General features: G+C 52.2%; 2 protein-coding genes across 3 annotated transcripts; one reads left to right on the top strand and one right to left on the bottom strand.

Annotated features, from left to right (window-relative positions):
• The first annotated feature begins 4,348 nt into the window (after nucleotides 1–4,348).
• On the top strand, nucleotides 4,349–6,227 carry LOC136045648 (C-C motif chemokine 5-like). Its single transcript, XM_065731671.1, has 3 exons — nucleotides 4,349–4,635; nucleotides 5,124–5,235; nucleotides 5,606–6,227. The coding sequence occupies exons 1-3, from the start codon at nucleotides 4,560–4,562 to the stop codon at nucleotides 5,691–5,693; spliced, it is 276 nt and encodes a 91-aa protein (XP_065587743.1). The 5' UTR covers nucleotides 4,349–4,559; the 3' UTR covers nucleotides 5,694–6,227.
• Nucleotides 6,228–9,481: 3,254 nt separating this feature from the next.
• On the bottom strand, nucleotides 9,482–11,045 carry LOC136045649 (C-C motif chemokine 4-like). 2 transcript variants are annotated; one of them, XM_065731672.1, is made up of 3 exons: nucleotides 10,841–11,045; nucleotides 10,308–10,419; nucleotides 9,482–9,997 (listed from the first exon to the last, which is right to left on the bottom strand). In XM_065731672.1, exons 1-3 carry the CDS (start codon nucleotides 10,911–10,913, stop codon nucleotides 9,910–9,912), a joined length of 273 nt encoding a protein of 90 aa, XP_065587744.1. In that variant the 5' UTR covers nucleotides 10,914–11,045; the 3' UTR covers nucleotides 9,482–9,909. The 2 variants fall into 2 exon arrangements, with proteins under 2 accessions (XP_065587744.1, XP_065587745.1); XM_065731673.1 differs by lacking the exon at nucleotides 9,482–9,997 and having other exon boundaries at nucleotides 10,304–10,419.
• Nucleotides 11,046–15,502: the final 4,457 nt, after the last annotated feature.

Genomic DNA, 15,502 nt, shown 5'->3' with positions numbered 1-15,502 from the left:
TTTCCTTCCTTTTTTCTTTTTCTTTTCTGTGTGTGTGTGGTTTTCTGTGTTGTGTAATATTAAATAATGCCATTTGTTACACGAGAAAAGCTGTCATTTCTCCAATTCTATTTTTTTATAAACACATCCTGTTCTTCTTAATAGGCAATATTGTTTTGTCTGTAAATATTCCAGTGAAATATAAATCCATCTTCACTGACAATGACACAAGATACAAAAAGAAGGAAGTCAACAAAAAAGAATCTCTTGAGCTTCACTGAGGGAATTCTGATCAGTGTAAAAATAGCCTGAGCCCAACCAGGCTGCAAAAGCCAGTTGAGGATGTGGTTTCCTCCAGACCCAACAACTGTTCAGACCACAGCTCCTTGCCCCCTTCAGGCATTCCCTGAAAGTTCCTCTGTTTGCACACCAGCGCTCTCCAGGCCAACCTGCTGCTGCTCTGGACCTCTCCATGTATCTCTGTTGGGATCTGGAGTCCCCATATCCTCTCTATATACACTATGGGCCCTTCCAGGCCCTACATTTGGGCTCCATTTGGGCTCTGTCCAGATTCCTGCATTTGACACCAGGAGGGACAGACGGACACAACCTCCACCACTCCTCACTAAGGGGAATCTGCTGTCCCTGTCTGCTCCTGACCCTGATTTTTTGCTGCCCTCTTCCCATTTAGGGCTGCCAAAACAGCCAAGAAACTACATCTATATCTTACTACAAAAAGAAACCTACACACAGCTGCAGCACTCTGCTCCCTACAGACCACAACTCCCTGCAAACCACCTCTCCCTGCTCCCTGCAGACTCTGGTTGCCCTCCTACCAGCACAGATTTCTGAGGGAGGGTGCAGCCTGATGGCTATGGGGAGGGATGAGTGGATTGCCACTGCTTGCCCCCACAGATCTGCCCCAGGAAAAGCTTGGGTCCCACAGCAGCAGTAAGGATTCCTTCCATAGCTGGGAATTGAACCCAAGTTCAACCAGGAGTGCTAAATCTTGAACACCAGACCACCAGAGATGAAGTGGTTATGGTGGACCTGGTGGTGGTCACCAATCAAGTCCTGACACGATGCAGAGACATGTGGTCCCTTCAGCCAAAAGGGAATATTGGCTGGTGTGGCTGCCATTGCCTTTCTAGGGGATGCTGTAGGGACATCCACCCCTTTCTACACGCTGTGGCACTTGAGCAAGAGCATTCTATCTCTGCCAGATGTGGGAAGCAGAATCTAGTTGTGCTGTTGATTGGAGCACCAATGAAGGCAAGTCTGGAGAGGGCAATAATGGGCAATTGCTCAAGAAGATAACCAGCTGAGCCCCGAGGACTCAGCAGTGAGGTTCAGCTGCTGCTGATGGAGCGGGGATGCCATTTGTGCTGCTGTGGTCTGGCTAAGGGAGTGCACATCAAACTGGATGCAGGCAATGTGACATCATGGACACAACACACTTCTTGTCCCTGTACACAGTCAGTGCATCCCCAAGGCTGAGTGAAGCAGAACATTGTGGGCACACCAAATAAGTGCAGGCAGAAGCTTCTCCTGCTTGGGGGAAGCAGGGCTGCAAGACCCTGTGCTGCCAGCACCACCTCTGGATTTCCTATCCCCGTGGAAGAAGACAGAAGGTTGGGGCCACATTTTGAGACTTTGGCTGAAGCCGCAAAGAGGAGGTGAGCTTGGTTTCTCACCGGGCAGAAGGCAGTGGGTCTCAGTGTGCCCTGGGAGTTGTGACTGGGAGGGATGGGTGCACAGCACAGCCAATGACAATGCTCTGTACTGGCACTGCACAGCAGTGACACTTGTCATTTCTCCACTCCACCTCAAATACCTCACTTAGCATTTTCTATTTCTCAATATTGTTTTTCTCTTAAGCAAAACATTTTTTTCAGTCTTCTATTCTGATGTGAAATGCGTGGATACAAGAAACACTGAGCTAAAGTCAGGTAGGCAAGAAAGGAAACTTCTCTGGCCTGACTTGCACTTGGGTGGCAGCACCTGGTGATGCCATGGCAAAGGGCACACATGTACAAGGGCACAGAGGGCTCCATCAGTGCATGAACAGTGACCACTGTGTGATGGAAGTTCTCGGGAACATTCCCCATGAAAAGCAGAGGGGGCCTGGTGCTCCTTGAGTGCTCCTGTGTAGCTGAGAGCAGACAGCGCTGCTTGGGACAAGAGCCCTTTCATCCCACGGTCTGCAGTCACAGAGGGACATCCAGCAGCATCTCCTGTGTCCCCACGCAGCACCCCTGCAGCTCCTGGGGGATGCTGGCTGCTGCTTGCAGCCTCTGTCATCACATTTCTCCGAGGATTTGCATCACAGAGAGCAGGAGGGACAAAGAAAGGAGGTGCAGTGGAGTGAAGAGGAGAGCAGAGGAACGGCATCCCACTGCCAGAGCTAGGATGGAGCTGTGACATCGGTGCATCCCTGGTGCACCCTGGGATGCAGCTGTGCTGAGCTGAGGCACAGCTGCCTGTGCTATCAGAAGGATGTGCAGATGTCATGGTTTCACTTGTCTTAACAAGCTCTGCCAGAGCGTGGGCTACAGCAGTTCTGTGGTTGGGGCAAGTCAGTATCTCTCTGTGGTTTCTTAGATTTCTATCTGGAGCTGGCAGATAGTTTGTCAGAGGCAGTAACGGTTCCCAGTGCTCTGCTGGCAGGAGTGGATTCACTTGCACAACCTATTCTGGGCACACAGCCTCTGTGCTGAATGAGGATGGAGAGGTGGGTGATTGCTCCCCCTGAATGTAAGGGAAAGAGCCAGAAGTGTGCAGGGCAGTGTGTGTTGTGCATCTGGGTGGATGCAAATATTTATTTTCTACAAGAACAGCTGCTTCAAGGGAGAAGTCCCAGTCCCAGGGTCAGCCTTCAGTCAGCAGGTATAGGTCAGGACTGGGTGCAAAGTACAGGCACAATTGCAGAGAGGAAACAAGGCTGAGACGCAGTCTTGCTTTGCACCCCTACATGGATCTATGGTGTAATCAATAAATTCATAAGTAGTCTGCTCGGAAAGTAATGCCTCCTATTTATTTCTATGGAAACTACAACTGATAGGAAGAGTACAATGCCACTACTCCATGAACACTATTTTTTGACATAGTTACCACCATTAGCTATGCATTTTCAGCAGTTATGAACAAGAGCCTGCATGCTGTGCTTGAACATTCTGCACCCATGGAGGTGAATATTTGTTTCACAGTTGCTATGACAGCACTATCTCTAGGAAAATTTTGTCCATGCAGTCCAACTTTCACTGTGCTCACATGCACTGGTTGGTCTCCATCAGCATTCAACAAGCATCAGCGAATGCCAGTGGGTGCCATGTTCCAGCATGGAGGTGTTTAATTACACACTTTGCTCCATCTGCACTTCTGTGTCAGATGCTGTCCTGTCAGACTCCTCCCCTGCTGCCATCTGTCATAAGGCAACAACACATAATGGGGCAATGGTGGGAAGGTTCAACCTCTATTGCTGTACCACCAACATCCACCTCTGACATCATGGGCTGACATGACAAAACAGGAGGCATTACTTTCGGACCAGCCCTCAGATATAGCCAGAACAATTGGCTAACTGCAATATTCAACCTGGAGTCTTCCCTCCATCCCCACAAGAGTGGTTTGGGAAAGTTTCTGCATCGCTTGTCCTCTCCTGCTATGGAGGTGTGGTGGGGAAAGAAGCACTGCTGCTCCTGCCACGTTCCCGGCCATACCAGAGGGGCTGTGGGCAGCCACAAAACTGCAGGGAGAGGAGCTCGTGGTGTCTCATGAGCCGGGCATGACCATATCCAGAGCAACCACAGCTGTGAGCTGGCAAGCAGGGTGCTACTGAAGAGGAGGTAAGAAAGGGGAAACACTCCCTGTGCATCCTGGGCAGTCTGTCACCTCATGGCAAGGAGTCCCGTGACCATGAGTGTGCACATCGCTCAGGGCACTGGTACAAGAGCAGCTCAGGGTCTGCCTCCCGCATCCCAGCCTGCACTGTGTTGGCCCCAGGTCTCTGGGGCAAGATGATACTCAGAGCCAGAGCATCTAGGTGGGCTTCCCAGGGAAAGTCCTTCTTGTTTGTGCCCAGACACACCATGGATCCGAGGGCCCCCTGGCTGTTCCCAAACCATTTTGAAGGACTGACCGCCTTTGTCCTCATGGCTTAGGACCTTGGCAATGAGATGGAGTTGGCACCCTCCTGGTCCTGTGCTGAGATGGGTTTGCTGGGGATTGCTGTCATCTTGGTGAATGTAAGTGTGAACCTGATGCTCAAAGGCTGCTTCACATCCTGTCTTGGTCAGCGTAGCCCTTGTTTGGGTGCTGATTTGTTCAGACTTACCCCACCTCACACATTGGCTGTTTTGGTATTTCCTAAACCTGCTGCTTCCTTTTTTTTTTTTTTTCATCCTTTCTGAGGCAAAGGTGCCGTGACTTCAGTTACGTTTTGGAAACTCCAAAATTTCCCCTTGAAATCTGACTGCCAGGGTTGGCCACCAGCCCAATAAAAAGTGAGAGCATCCCAGACACACCACCCCACGCTCAGGAGGACTCTGATCTGCTCCTGTCTCGGCAGCTCACCTCTGTCCATGATGGCCACTGTAGCTGTGTCCCTCTCTGTCCTTCTGGTAACTGCCCTCTTCCCTCAGGCCTCTTCATCTCCACGTGAGTACAGCATCTCTCACTGCTCCTCTCCGCTCTCCTGGGGTCGGGGTTTTCACTTTGGCAGACAGTCATTTTGAAGAGGAGATGCAAAATACAAGTTTCAAAGTTTAGAATCTTTTCATGCTTTCTTTGGACAGATTTTCCTTTCTTTCTCATTTTCTCCCAGGGAGGCAATGATAAATAAATTGCAAGCATTTAATTTTTCGGGATTCACACCTCCAATGTTTTTGCTGGGCTTTAGAGGTGGTCCTAGGATGAGTGAGGGGAATTTTGTCACCAGCACTGAGCAAGAGAAGACTGCAAAACCTCTAACAATACACCCCCAGCAGTGACCTCCATTAAGCTTTGGTGCTCACACCCATTTCTTCCCGACTTTCTGGGCAAATTGGATGAGAATAGCTGCCTAGGAGGATGGCTGTCCATGCTGCTGTAGGCATCACGTTGTGGTGGACTCATGGTGGACTCACGTTGGCCTTCTTCTCTTCCAGTTGGGGCTGACACAACCGTGTGCTGCTTCAGCTATACTGTACGGAAGCTGCCCCAGAATCACGTGAAGGAGTATTTCTACACCAGCAGCAAGTGTCCACAGCCAGCAGTGGTGTAAGTTCTGGACCCAGCTCTGGGCTTGAGGGGAGAACTGCCATCCACTGGGAACTAGGGGTTTCTAGTTGGTGCGAGGGACTATACCTGGAGCCAGGGGAAAGGGCAGCCACGTGGATTCTCATCCTCCTCAGCTGAGAAATGAGCCCATTCTAGTGCTCGGGGTAAGGATGTCCCCATGTAGCCAGCATGTAACACATGGGTTCTCCCAGGGACCTTGAGGTCTCCATGGTACGTGGGTTTCCACAGGTTCCTCTGGTGCTTGGGCATTTGTGGGAGGGTTAGTGACCCCTATGGGAGCCAATACAGGTCACAGAACAGGACAGTGGGTGCCCAGAAGGGGCTGACACATCCCTGCCCGGATCCACAGGTTCACCACCAGGAAGGGGCGGCAGGTCTGCGCGAACCCTGATGCCCGGTGGGTGAAGGAATACGTCAACTTCCTGGAGCTGCAGTGAGCACCAGGATCTGAGATGTCTGCCCTGGAGAGTTCTGTCAGTCCATGCAGCAAAGTCATGGCATGGACCTAGAAACCCCACTGCTGAGCACCAGGGCCAACAGACACCCCAGAGCCCCTGAACTTCCTTTCATCTTGCAACAGCATCATCTATCCTATACAATTTAGCCACCCTACCATGCAGCTACGATGCTGGGAACGTACCACTTGGCCTTGCAGGTCTGCTTGGTGCAGGCTGCTGTGCAAATGCCATCCCCTTTTGTGCTTGTGCTGCTGGAGCAGGAGGGGATCTTACTCTAAGAGCCATCTGTGGGAAGCGGTCTGTCAAAACAAGGTGTGAGTGCTGTCACGTAATGCAGGCTGACCTCCAGATCAGCTGGCTGCATCCTGCCATGCTGCAGGAGCTGTGAATGAGATGCTGTGAAGGAGATCCTTCCCTAAGGGAGGAAATGGCACACTGGATATTTACGGGATGCTCATTCTGGAACCACACTTGTGCTCAAAATGCCGTGTCTTCCTGGTCCAGAGAATAAAGGTTTTTATCTCTGTGTCTAAGCTCTGGCTGCATCCCTTCCCACCAGCTCCCAGGAAGGGCAGGGTGCTGAGTGGGCTTTGTGGGACCATCCTGCTGCATAGCCTAGTACCTGCCCACCCCACACTGCTCCTGGGCCAAGAGGGTTATGAGGTCTCCTTGGACAGGCAGGGACAGCCCCCATTTCCCATCTGGAAATTTCCCTCACCCTCCTTATCCTGAAAACCCATCCCTGCTGCATCCCCAGCTCCCAGCAGTGATGGGGACTCTGTGCCAGCCCTCCCCCCACCCTCATCCCATCACACCAGGGATCGAGGCCACATCCCACCAGGGGTTTCCCATGGGGCTGCATGGCAGTCACACAGGAGCCAGTTTCCACTCTGGCTGAGCTCACTCAGTGTTTTGCTGCAGATGACATGCACCCATCACCCATCACCCATCAACAGCTGCAGCTGTTTTGTGTGCCTAAATTTGCTTTGAAAAAGCACACCAAACCAAACCACCAGAAACACTTTGTCAGGCTACAGTTTGCATTTAAAACTTGCTGATATCTCTGTGGGTATAGGATGAAATGCTGCAGCAACAACCGATCCCCCATCCACTGCAGCAAGCAGTGTCTGTTAACACCCCAAAATGACCAATGCAGCAGCACTGTGCAGATGCTGGGATTGCCCCCTGCTCTCCCCTTGCTCATCACCCCCTTTCCACAGCTCTCCCTGATCAAGAAGCAGCCTGTTCTGCTGTGCATCCTCATGAGCTGCCCTAAAGCTCCTGGAGGAGCTGGGCACTGGGTTTTCCTTCATGGTGGTACACTAAAATGTGCCAGATTTGAGGGGGAAATGCTTCACGCAGAGAGAGCTGAGGCCCTGGCACTGCCCAGAACTGTGGGTGTCCCCATCCCTGGAGGTGCCCCAGGACAGCCCAAGAAGCAGCAATGGATGCTATAAACCCCCATTTTAGGAGCTTTAGAGGGAAGGTTTCCTGAGTGGCATGGAGCTGCCAGCACGTGGCCATGACTCCAGCATCATGTAGGTCAGAAAGGCAAAACTCAAAAACACTGAGCTGTAAGGTCAGGTTCAAACCAACAGCTCCTTTTGAGCTGCAAGAAGCAGCTGAGGCAGGATGCTCTTGCTCTAATACAGCAGGGCTTCCCAGAATTAACCACGTCCCCAGTCCTTGTGGTGAGGGCAGTGAGGGTGGCGAGAGGGGAGACACAAATGGGGTTAGGAACAACATGAAGAAACAAGGCTGCCTGGGGGATGCTCACTGTCAGCCCCAGCACTCTTTTGAGCTTCACTGGACAGCCAAATGGGGTTCAAGCTCCCAAAAAGTGTGGTTCTTCAGCTCTTCGTGTGGTTTTATGTTTGCATTTAAAGCATTCAAACAGAACAGATAGCTGACCACACAGTGCAGAAATACTGCATCTATTTGGGCTGTGCCTTCTCTCTGTTTCACCTAAAGAATGTCAATGGAAACAAGGAACAGCCGTGTAAGCTCCGAGGGCCTGGTGCTGTGCTCCTCAAGGCAACGCGAGCAGCTACTGCACCCCTGGGCACAGCAGCTCTGCCCTGCCCTGAGCCAGCTGCCAGGCCCCAGCAGCACCCCGTGATATCAAGCATCCCCCCATTTCCTACTGCTCCCACTCGCCTCAGCTCCCTGGGAGGAGCCCTTCTGTGGGCTGGCAAGATGCAGCTCCGGCAGCTCCAGTCAGGAAAACGAAAGCAAAGGCTGTGGGAAATTCCTGCGGCTGAGTGGGCTGACAGCCAAGGACTGCTCTGAGAGCAGCCAGGGCACCAGGTTCCTTCTCTGGACTGGGCCTGGGCAGAACTAAAAGCCACAGCCACCAGCATCACCATAACCACCCTCGGTCCCTCTGCACAGCTCAGGGGCAGGGACTGTGTGGGTGCCCACAGGACCCCTCCTGCACCAGGCTCTGCTTCTCTGTGCAAATGGCACTGAGTGCTGGCTGGGATGCTCTGTTGGTTCAGCAGACCCACAGCTCCACAGCTCCCAGTCCCATCTTCAGGATGAGGGGACTGAGTGCACCCTCAGTAAGTTGGCAGATTACACCAAGTCTGGGAGAACTGTTGATCTGCCTGAGGGTAGGGAGGCCCCACCGAGGGATCTGCTCAGGCTGCTCGATGGGCTGAGGCCAATGGGATGAGCTTCAACAAGACCAAGTGCCGGGTCCTGCGCTTCGGTCACAACAGCCCCACGCAGCACTACGGGCTTGGGGCAGGGTGGCTGGAAAGATGCGTGGAGAAAAAGGACGTGGGGGTGTGAGCTGACATCTGGCTGACCATGAGCCAGCAGCGTGCCCAGGCGGCCAAGAAGGCCAACGGCATCCTGGCTTGTGTCAGCAGCAGTGCAGCCAGCAGCAGCAGGAGCTGACCGTCCCTCTGTACGGGCCCTGGTGAGGCCGCACCTCAGTGCTGTGTTTGGTGCTGGGCCCTCACTGCAAGGAAGACGTGGAGGCCCTCATGCGTGTCCAGGGAAGGGAACGGAGCTGTGAGGGCTCTGGAGCCAGACCACTGCAATGCCGCTCCTCGGGGCCCTGCAGCCCTCCTGCCTGCAGTCAGCACTCCTGCCGGGAAAACACAGAGCTGGAGGGAAATCATGAGGCAGCTGTGAGGTGCTTTCCCAGCCCTGGAGCTGCCAAGTCTGAGCTATAAGCTGTGGATTAAAAATATTAAACAATAGGAGAAATGTGTTTTGCATTAGGGAGAAGAAATGCTGAGTAAAAAGAGCAGATGTTGTGCAGACATGGGGCAATGTCAGAGAAGTTCGGGAGTGCCTCAGTGTGCTGAGCATGACTCGAACATTGTCCCCTGCAGCCTGCTTGCTCCGTCACAAAGCCACCCATGAGCCACTCGTGTGCCCTGCACCTGGTGCCGGACCTGGAGCAGGGCTGATTCCCACCCACAGCCCTCCAGCAGCTCTCCTTGTTTGTGCCCCTTGGTATGTTCCTGTCCCCATCCCATCAGTGACCCAGCACAGTGCACACTGGGGAGCAAGGCACTGAGAAGGGGTGCATGGGGAGCCCCTCCTTGTGTGTCTGGTTCACAGGGGATGTGGTGGGGAAACAGTCAGAGGATATTCATATGTCTGTAGTGTGGAAACTTCATGAGCTTATCTCAGACCACTTCCCATCATCACATGCTGTGTAGGGTGTGCTGATGGGCTCAGCAGTGAGGGTTTGTCTCTGTGCGGGCGTAAAAGACAACAAGGGGAAAAAAAAGCAGAGGTTTTATCCGCATCCTTTATTCTCCATAGTGCCTTCATACAACTGAGCCAGAGCCACCCATCACCCGATGATGAGACTTTGAGCCACCTTCCCATAAATAGCCTCCCTGACACTCTCCAATAAATACGATCCAGAGATTAGAATACTGCTTATCTATTATGTCAATTTCTTAAATAATTTTAAATAGCCTAAGAACAATAGATGTGCCATGGGCCTTTTTAGTCCGCAGGCAGAGGTGCTGAGCTATGTGCTCCGGCTGCAGAGCAGGCAGGGCAAACAACCCCTGACACAAGATGTCTGTGGTCCCCATCCTGCAGTCCCTGGGAGCTGCAAGCAGGTGATGTGGTCTCATGCAGCCATCCTGAAGCCATGCTCCATGTCAGGAGCTCGTGCTGACATGGCTGGCGTGACAGCAGTGCGTCCCGTCCCGCTTGGCCCCGCTCAGTCCTGCTTTGTGCTCTGCAGGTAGCTCTGCACCCAGGGGTCGTTGGGGTTGGCACAAACTGCACGTTTCTTCTTTGTGATGAAGCTGCAGGACAGGTGTGAGGGGTAAGCAGGAGGTCAGGTGTGGGATTCACAAGAGGTTCCCCACCGTCCCTAAGCAGATGCTATGTTCACCTTAAATCCCCCACTCCCATTCATTTTCCCATATCGACTCCTGAAGAAACAGCCCCGGGAGTCCCCACAGGAGCATCCCTGACCATCCCTGCAGTAGCATCCCATCAGACCCTGTGCCAGCCCTTTACCCTGGGTTCCCCTTGCCTTGCACACAGCCCACCGCATGCTCTCTGACCCGCAGACCCCAGCCGATCCCACACCATGTCCGTATCGGTACCTACACAACAGCAGGCTGTGAGCAGTTGGTGCTGGTGCTGAAGTGACTCCGGATGAGGTTCCGTGGGAGCTTGTGGGATATGTAAGTGGAGCAGCAGGTTGGGACATCAGGTCCCACTGGAAAAGGCAGGGAGAGACAGTGTGAGCACAGGGCAGGCTCTGCAACACAGGGAGACATGCTGGGAGGAGGGAGCAGAGAGCTAGGGGATAACTAAGGTTGAAAGGTGCATTGGAGATCACCTGGTTCAGTGGGGCCATGGAAGGAAACATGGGGGAGCGACCTACTCAGTTTCAGGGCAGAGACTGGAGTCCCTACACTATAACCAGAATCAAGGACCCCAAGCTCAGATTGGTGATGGATGGACGGATGCATGCATGGATGGATGGATGATCTTCCAGTTTGGGAGCTCCTACAAGGAGTTGATCTGAGTGCAAAGTGGAGAGAGGCTGAAAAATTCCCTGCTCTTTGCCTCAATGGAGAAGTGACAACAAAGGCTCAGAGCTGTTCTTCCTTCTCAAATGACAGAGCAGGACTCACCTGGAGCAGAGGAGGCTCGGGAGCATGAGGATGCAATGAGGAGAAGAGCAAGAACCACTGCAGAGAGCTTCATCTTCCCGTTGGATGAGGGCTGTCGGTGCAGGACCAGGAGCTCAGGCAGATGCAGGGCAGTCTGCAGCAGCTGGATGCAGATCCCTTTTAATAGGGAGCCCTGGAGTCAGCAGGGAGATGCTCCAGTGGAAATTCCAGGATGATGACAGAGGATGTAACGAAAGTGAAATAGTAAAAAAAAAAAAAGAGGCAGAAAGAGTGGGATATAATTCACACTGGAGACAAGAATGCTAGGATATTAAGCTCTGAGTCAGCACTCATTTTCGTTTTTATCAGCTCAAAAGGAAACTGGATTGTGCCAAGTTGCATGACCACAAAGAAGAGTTCTATTCATCAAAATTACAGGAGGGATTTTCCCTGTGAGTCTGGATAGCAAAAGAAACAATGTTTGGTTAGTATTACACAACTCTGGAAAAAAAACAAGCCCGAGGCATGCTCGTGCTGCTGCCGTGCCGGGTGCCTGCCAGGGGTTTGCTGCACAGCAGCGCTCAGTGCCCAGCGGGGAGCAGTGGGGTTGGGACCCCCTGCATGTCCTGGGCTGGGGCCGTACCCCCTCAGGGGCAGCACTCTGTGCTGCTGAGCTGGTGAGGTTCTGCCACCCCATTCACATACTGCCCAGCTGTCTCCACATGGCAGCATGGTGTACCTCCCCTCGGGGGGTGACCCCTGGTGTACCTCCCAGCTCGGTGCTGTCTGCAGAACTGCCCAGGGTGCACACTGTGTCCGGGTCATCAGGACACAGTACAGGATTGGTCCCAGGTCCCCCCGAGCATGCAGCTGGCTGTCAGCCCACATCACTGCCCTTTGCCCCTGCAAAGTTGGCCTGTGATCCTCACAGAGCCATGATCAGAGTCCGACTGAAATCAAACTTCTGCAGAAGACTGCAGGGCCCCACTGACGCACCCCAGGCATGAGGTGCAGAAGATCCCCAGCACAGGCGAGAATCAGCTCACGTGGAGGATCCCTGCTGTAATCCACTTTCCTGCATGCTTGTACCCTATGGTGAATTTGGTGTGCCACTGGGTGCAGTGGGCTGCCCTGTGACCAAGCCTCCTTAGGTCATGACAAAGGTATCAGGAAGGTGTGAGACTTTGCTAGGCTCAGAGCCAGGCAGGGCAGGGCTTAGCTTTCCCGGTGGAGCAGAGTGGATCCTTGCAGAGGTGCACAGCAGGACAGCTGGGGATCCAGCTTTAGGATGAATTACTGCAGAGCAAAACCGAACTTCAGCTTTTTTTTGCCGTGGAAATAAAGCGTACAGAAACCGACTGTTCCTGTTCCCCTCTGCTCGCAACTCACGTGAGTGTGCACGGGGAAATCGCAGCCACCACGCCAGCTGCTGGCTGCGCGCTGCCCTGTGTTTCCAGCACGGAGGGGCTGAGGCTGGCAGCAATGTGGCTAACACCAGCCACGGAGAGCTTTGCTCATGAACTTCGCACCTCCTGCAGTGACAGAGCCGCAAGGCGGGGGCCCGCACGGTGCTGGGGAGGTGCGGTGGAAATTCAGCGCAGCACGGAGCAGTGCCCCTCGTGTGGAAACGCTGAGGTGCTCGGTGGAAAGAAAGGAGCCATCGTTTATTGCTGTTGAATTTGGCAGGGCTGAGCTGCAGAGGAGGCTCGGAAGGAGCTGCTGCAACCACAGCTGATGCCGGTGTCATTAGCACAAACCTTCTGTGCTGCAGTTCCCCAGCTCTGAGCTGCACCCACAGCCAGCAGCACAGCCAGGCTGCTCCCCGCAGCTGATCCCGCTGCCCCACGCCTGCTTCTGCCTCTAGCTCCCAGTTCTCTGCCCTGCATCTGCTGCCTGTTCAACCCTGGTGCTCTCTGCCGTCAGGAGGCTCCTGCAGCTGAAGCAGTTTCAGCCAATCTCACTGAAGGTTTCCCTGTTCCTGGCATGGAGCTGCTTTTATTGCTTCAGCTTCACCCAGCCCATGGCATGAGGTTTGTTTGGGTGCAGGGACAGCAGCAAAAGAAAGCAACAATTATTCACCAAGGAGGATCATGGGGAAGGATGCTGCAATGTGCATTTCTCCTGGCACAGCGGTCCCAGGGAGCCCGGTCCGCCTGGAGCTCAGCTCAGCCACCACACAGCACCCCAACCCCGGAGCCACAGGGAGAGCAGGGCTGCAGGATGGCCTCAGGCAACTTTTGGACTTTCTCCTCCTCTTTGTTTGCTGACACTGAGCACACAAAGCCCAAAGCGTTCATTGATAACCTGCCTTCACTTCTCACCCCAGCAGAGCTCTGGATTTCCGCCCGCTCTTTCTGGGCCATGCACCGTAAGTCTGAGTGATGCATGTCCTAAGGCTGCAAAGTCACTGGAAACTCTGTTTTCCCTGTTTCTTTCTTTGACTTTCATGGCAAGGACTGAGAATAGGCTGAAACAAGGTGCTTTTTTTCTATTAGACTCTAATTTGGTTTGAAATAATTAGCATTTAATCCTCTTTTGATTGCTTTATTTCTAAACACAGGCCAGGAAAAATCTGAGGTATGCATAGGAATGCAGTAGTTTTCCCCAGAGTATTTTTCCAGAAACTGCCCTTGCTAGAAGAAGGCTGATCCTCTGATGAGATACAGCCTGTTATCAACACCAGCAACTTGCTGAATTCTGTCTGCATGGCTGGCACTGGCTGGGATTCCCACCACAACATGATTTAGGGGAAATGCGAAGCCTGGAGCGGCCGCACAGCTCACCCCTCACAGTGCTGCTTCATTCATCAGAGGTTCCCACCACAGTGGGTTGCAGGACATGACTTCATCTTGAAAATTCCAATATTTCTCCAGAAATGTCAAGAATAGAGAGGAAAAGAATTTCTGGATGCTCCAGGAAAGCCACCTGCAGGCAAGCTCCGAGCAGGGCGAGATGGAAATGGCTGCAGGCTGTGCTGGGGGCTCAGGACTCAGGACAATGGTAATACTTCCTTCTCTAAGCGAATCCAAACCGCTCAGCATTAAAAACTGCTAAAAACAGCAGCTTACGTCAGCCTCATTTGCAGTGTTCCCCTTTCATCGGTCATATTAAGAATTTCCCTACTTCTATTGTGAGTAAATTTATTTGGGGCCTTTGCTTTACTTAGCACTTTCTCCTGGTAGTTCCACATGCCTGCAGACAAGCTCTAACATGCAGTGTTATCCATGCAAATTAATGCATCACCACAGATTGCTTCAGCCAGCCTGTTCTGCTGACTCTACGTATTGCCTGCCCGTGGCGGGAGAACCGAGACCAGATGGAGCAAGGGTGGGAAAACATCATTTTCCACCACAACATATCCTACATGGACCCAATTTCCCTTAAGGAGCTCCAGCCCACCTTGGCTACTCTTCCATACCCATCCCTCCACCTGAGAGCATCACCAGTAAGAGGTCCCTCATCCCAGATACCCAGCCTGGTGGCTTCTTGTCTTCCTAAAAGGGGAAGAGTGAGGATAAATGACTTTCTCATTTCATCATAACGGGGTTGTAGGGGTATGGGTGAGGACATATTTTTAGTCACTTTACAGTATCTCAGGGCATAGCTGATATGACTACAGCCTCACACCTCCCTCCAGCACATGAATAACTGGCAGGGTGGTGGTTCTGTCAGATTTCAGGGGAAAAACAGACTCTTAGGAAGTGAATACTCCAAATTTGTCATTACTTTTTGGTGTTCAGCAGTGGAAAAATGTTGGCCTTTTCCTGGCCTCTAATGGTCTAGGGATCTTTTCCTAGACCCTAACGATCTCAACCCTAACAGTCATTATCACAGAATCACAGAACCATAGATTCACAGAATTATAGAATGACTCGAGTTGGAACAAACATCAAAGATCATCTAGTTCCAAAATCTTACATGGTCTGATAGTGATAGGATGAGGGGAAATGGCTTTAAACTGGAAGAGGGGAAGTTTCGGTCAGATGTGAGGAGGAAATTCTTCACCCAGGGGGCAGTGAGGTGCTGGCACTGCTGCCCAGAGCTGTGGGTGCCCCAGGTCATGGAGAGGACCTGGAAGCATGAGCTGGGGGGCATGCAGCCCATGGCAAAGATGGGGATGTGTGGATGGGGGGGCTGAGAGGTTCCTTCCAACCCCAACCATTTCATGATGCTATGATTCAATGAACTAATTTTTCTTAGTGAGATCTTTATTATTTTATTTTATTTTATTTATTTTATTTTATTTTATTTTATTTTATTTTATTTTATTTTATTTTATTTTATTTTATTTTATTTTATTTTATTTTATTTTTATTATTTTAAATGAGATCTCTTATCGGAACACCTCCGCACCATTTCTCCCACCTGCCCTGCCCACGTCATGTGCCTTGGGAGCAGGGCAGAACCAGATGGCTGTAGGTGGCAAATCTCAAGACATGACCCAGGAATGCTCGAAGTTACAGTCACAGGGAACAGCTCAGAGGCAAACCACGCTCTTATGTATGTCTGCAAGCTGCATTCCCCAAGCAACAAGAGAGAAGAGCCAAGAACTCAGAGCTGGCTCCCGATCCAGCTGGCTGAGCACAGGCTCCCCGCCTCCTGCCTGTCTGTGGAGGAACTGTCTTTCCTGATCCTCCAGGTTTTGGGATCTGAGCAGAAGGACAAGCAGTGACACATCGCAAG

Source organism: Cyrtonyx montezumae, unplaced genomic scaffold, assembly GCF_038088225.1.
Source record: "Cyrtonyx montezumae isolate F1298 unplaced genomic scaffold, pur_monq_1.0 scaffold_15, whole genome shotgun sequence".
Lineage (NCBI taxonomy): Eukaryota > Metazoa > Chordata > Aves > Galliformes > Odontophoridae > Cyrtonyx > Cyrtonyx montezumae.
This window is presented reverse-complemented; position numbering and strand designations above follow the sequence as displayed.

Coding starts and splice junctions, on each gene's coding strand:
- LOC136045648 (XM_065731671.1), top strand. CDS start 4,560: ATGATGGCCACTGTAGCTGTGTCCCTCTCTGTCCTTCTGGTAACTGCC. Junction 4,636..5,123: donor TCAGGCCTCTTCATCTCCAC/GTGAGTACAGCA, acceptor CTTCTCTTCCAG/TTGGGGCTGACACAACCGTG. Junction 5,236..5,605: donor TGTCCACAGCCAGCAGTGGT/GTAAGTTCTGGA, acceptor CCGGATCCACAG/GTTCACCACCAGGAAGGGGC.
- LOC136045649 (XM_065731672.1), bottom strand. CDS start 10,913: ATGAAGCTCTCTGCAGTGGTTCTTGCTCTTCTCCTCATTGCATCCTCA. Junction 10,420..10,840: donor CCGAGCCTCCTCTGCTCCAG/GTGAGTCCTGCT, acceptor TGCCTTTTCCAG/TGGGACCTGATGTCCCAACC. Junction 9,998..10,307: donor TGCTCACAGCCTGCTGTTGT/GTAGGTACCGAT, acceptor CCTGTCCTGCAG/CTTCATCACAAAGAAGAAAC.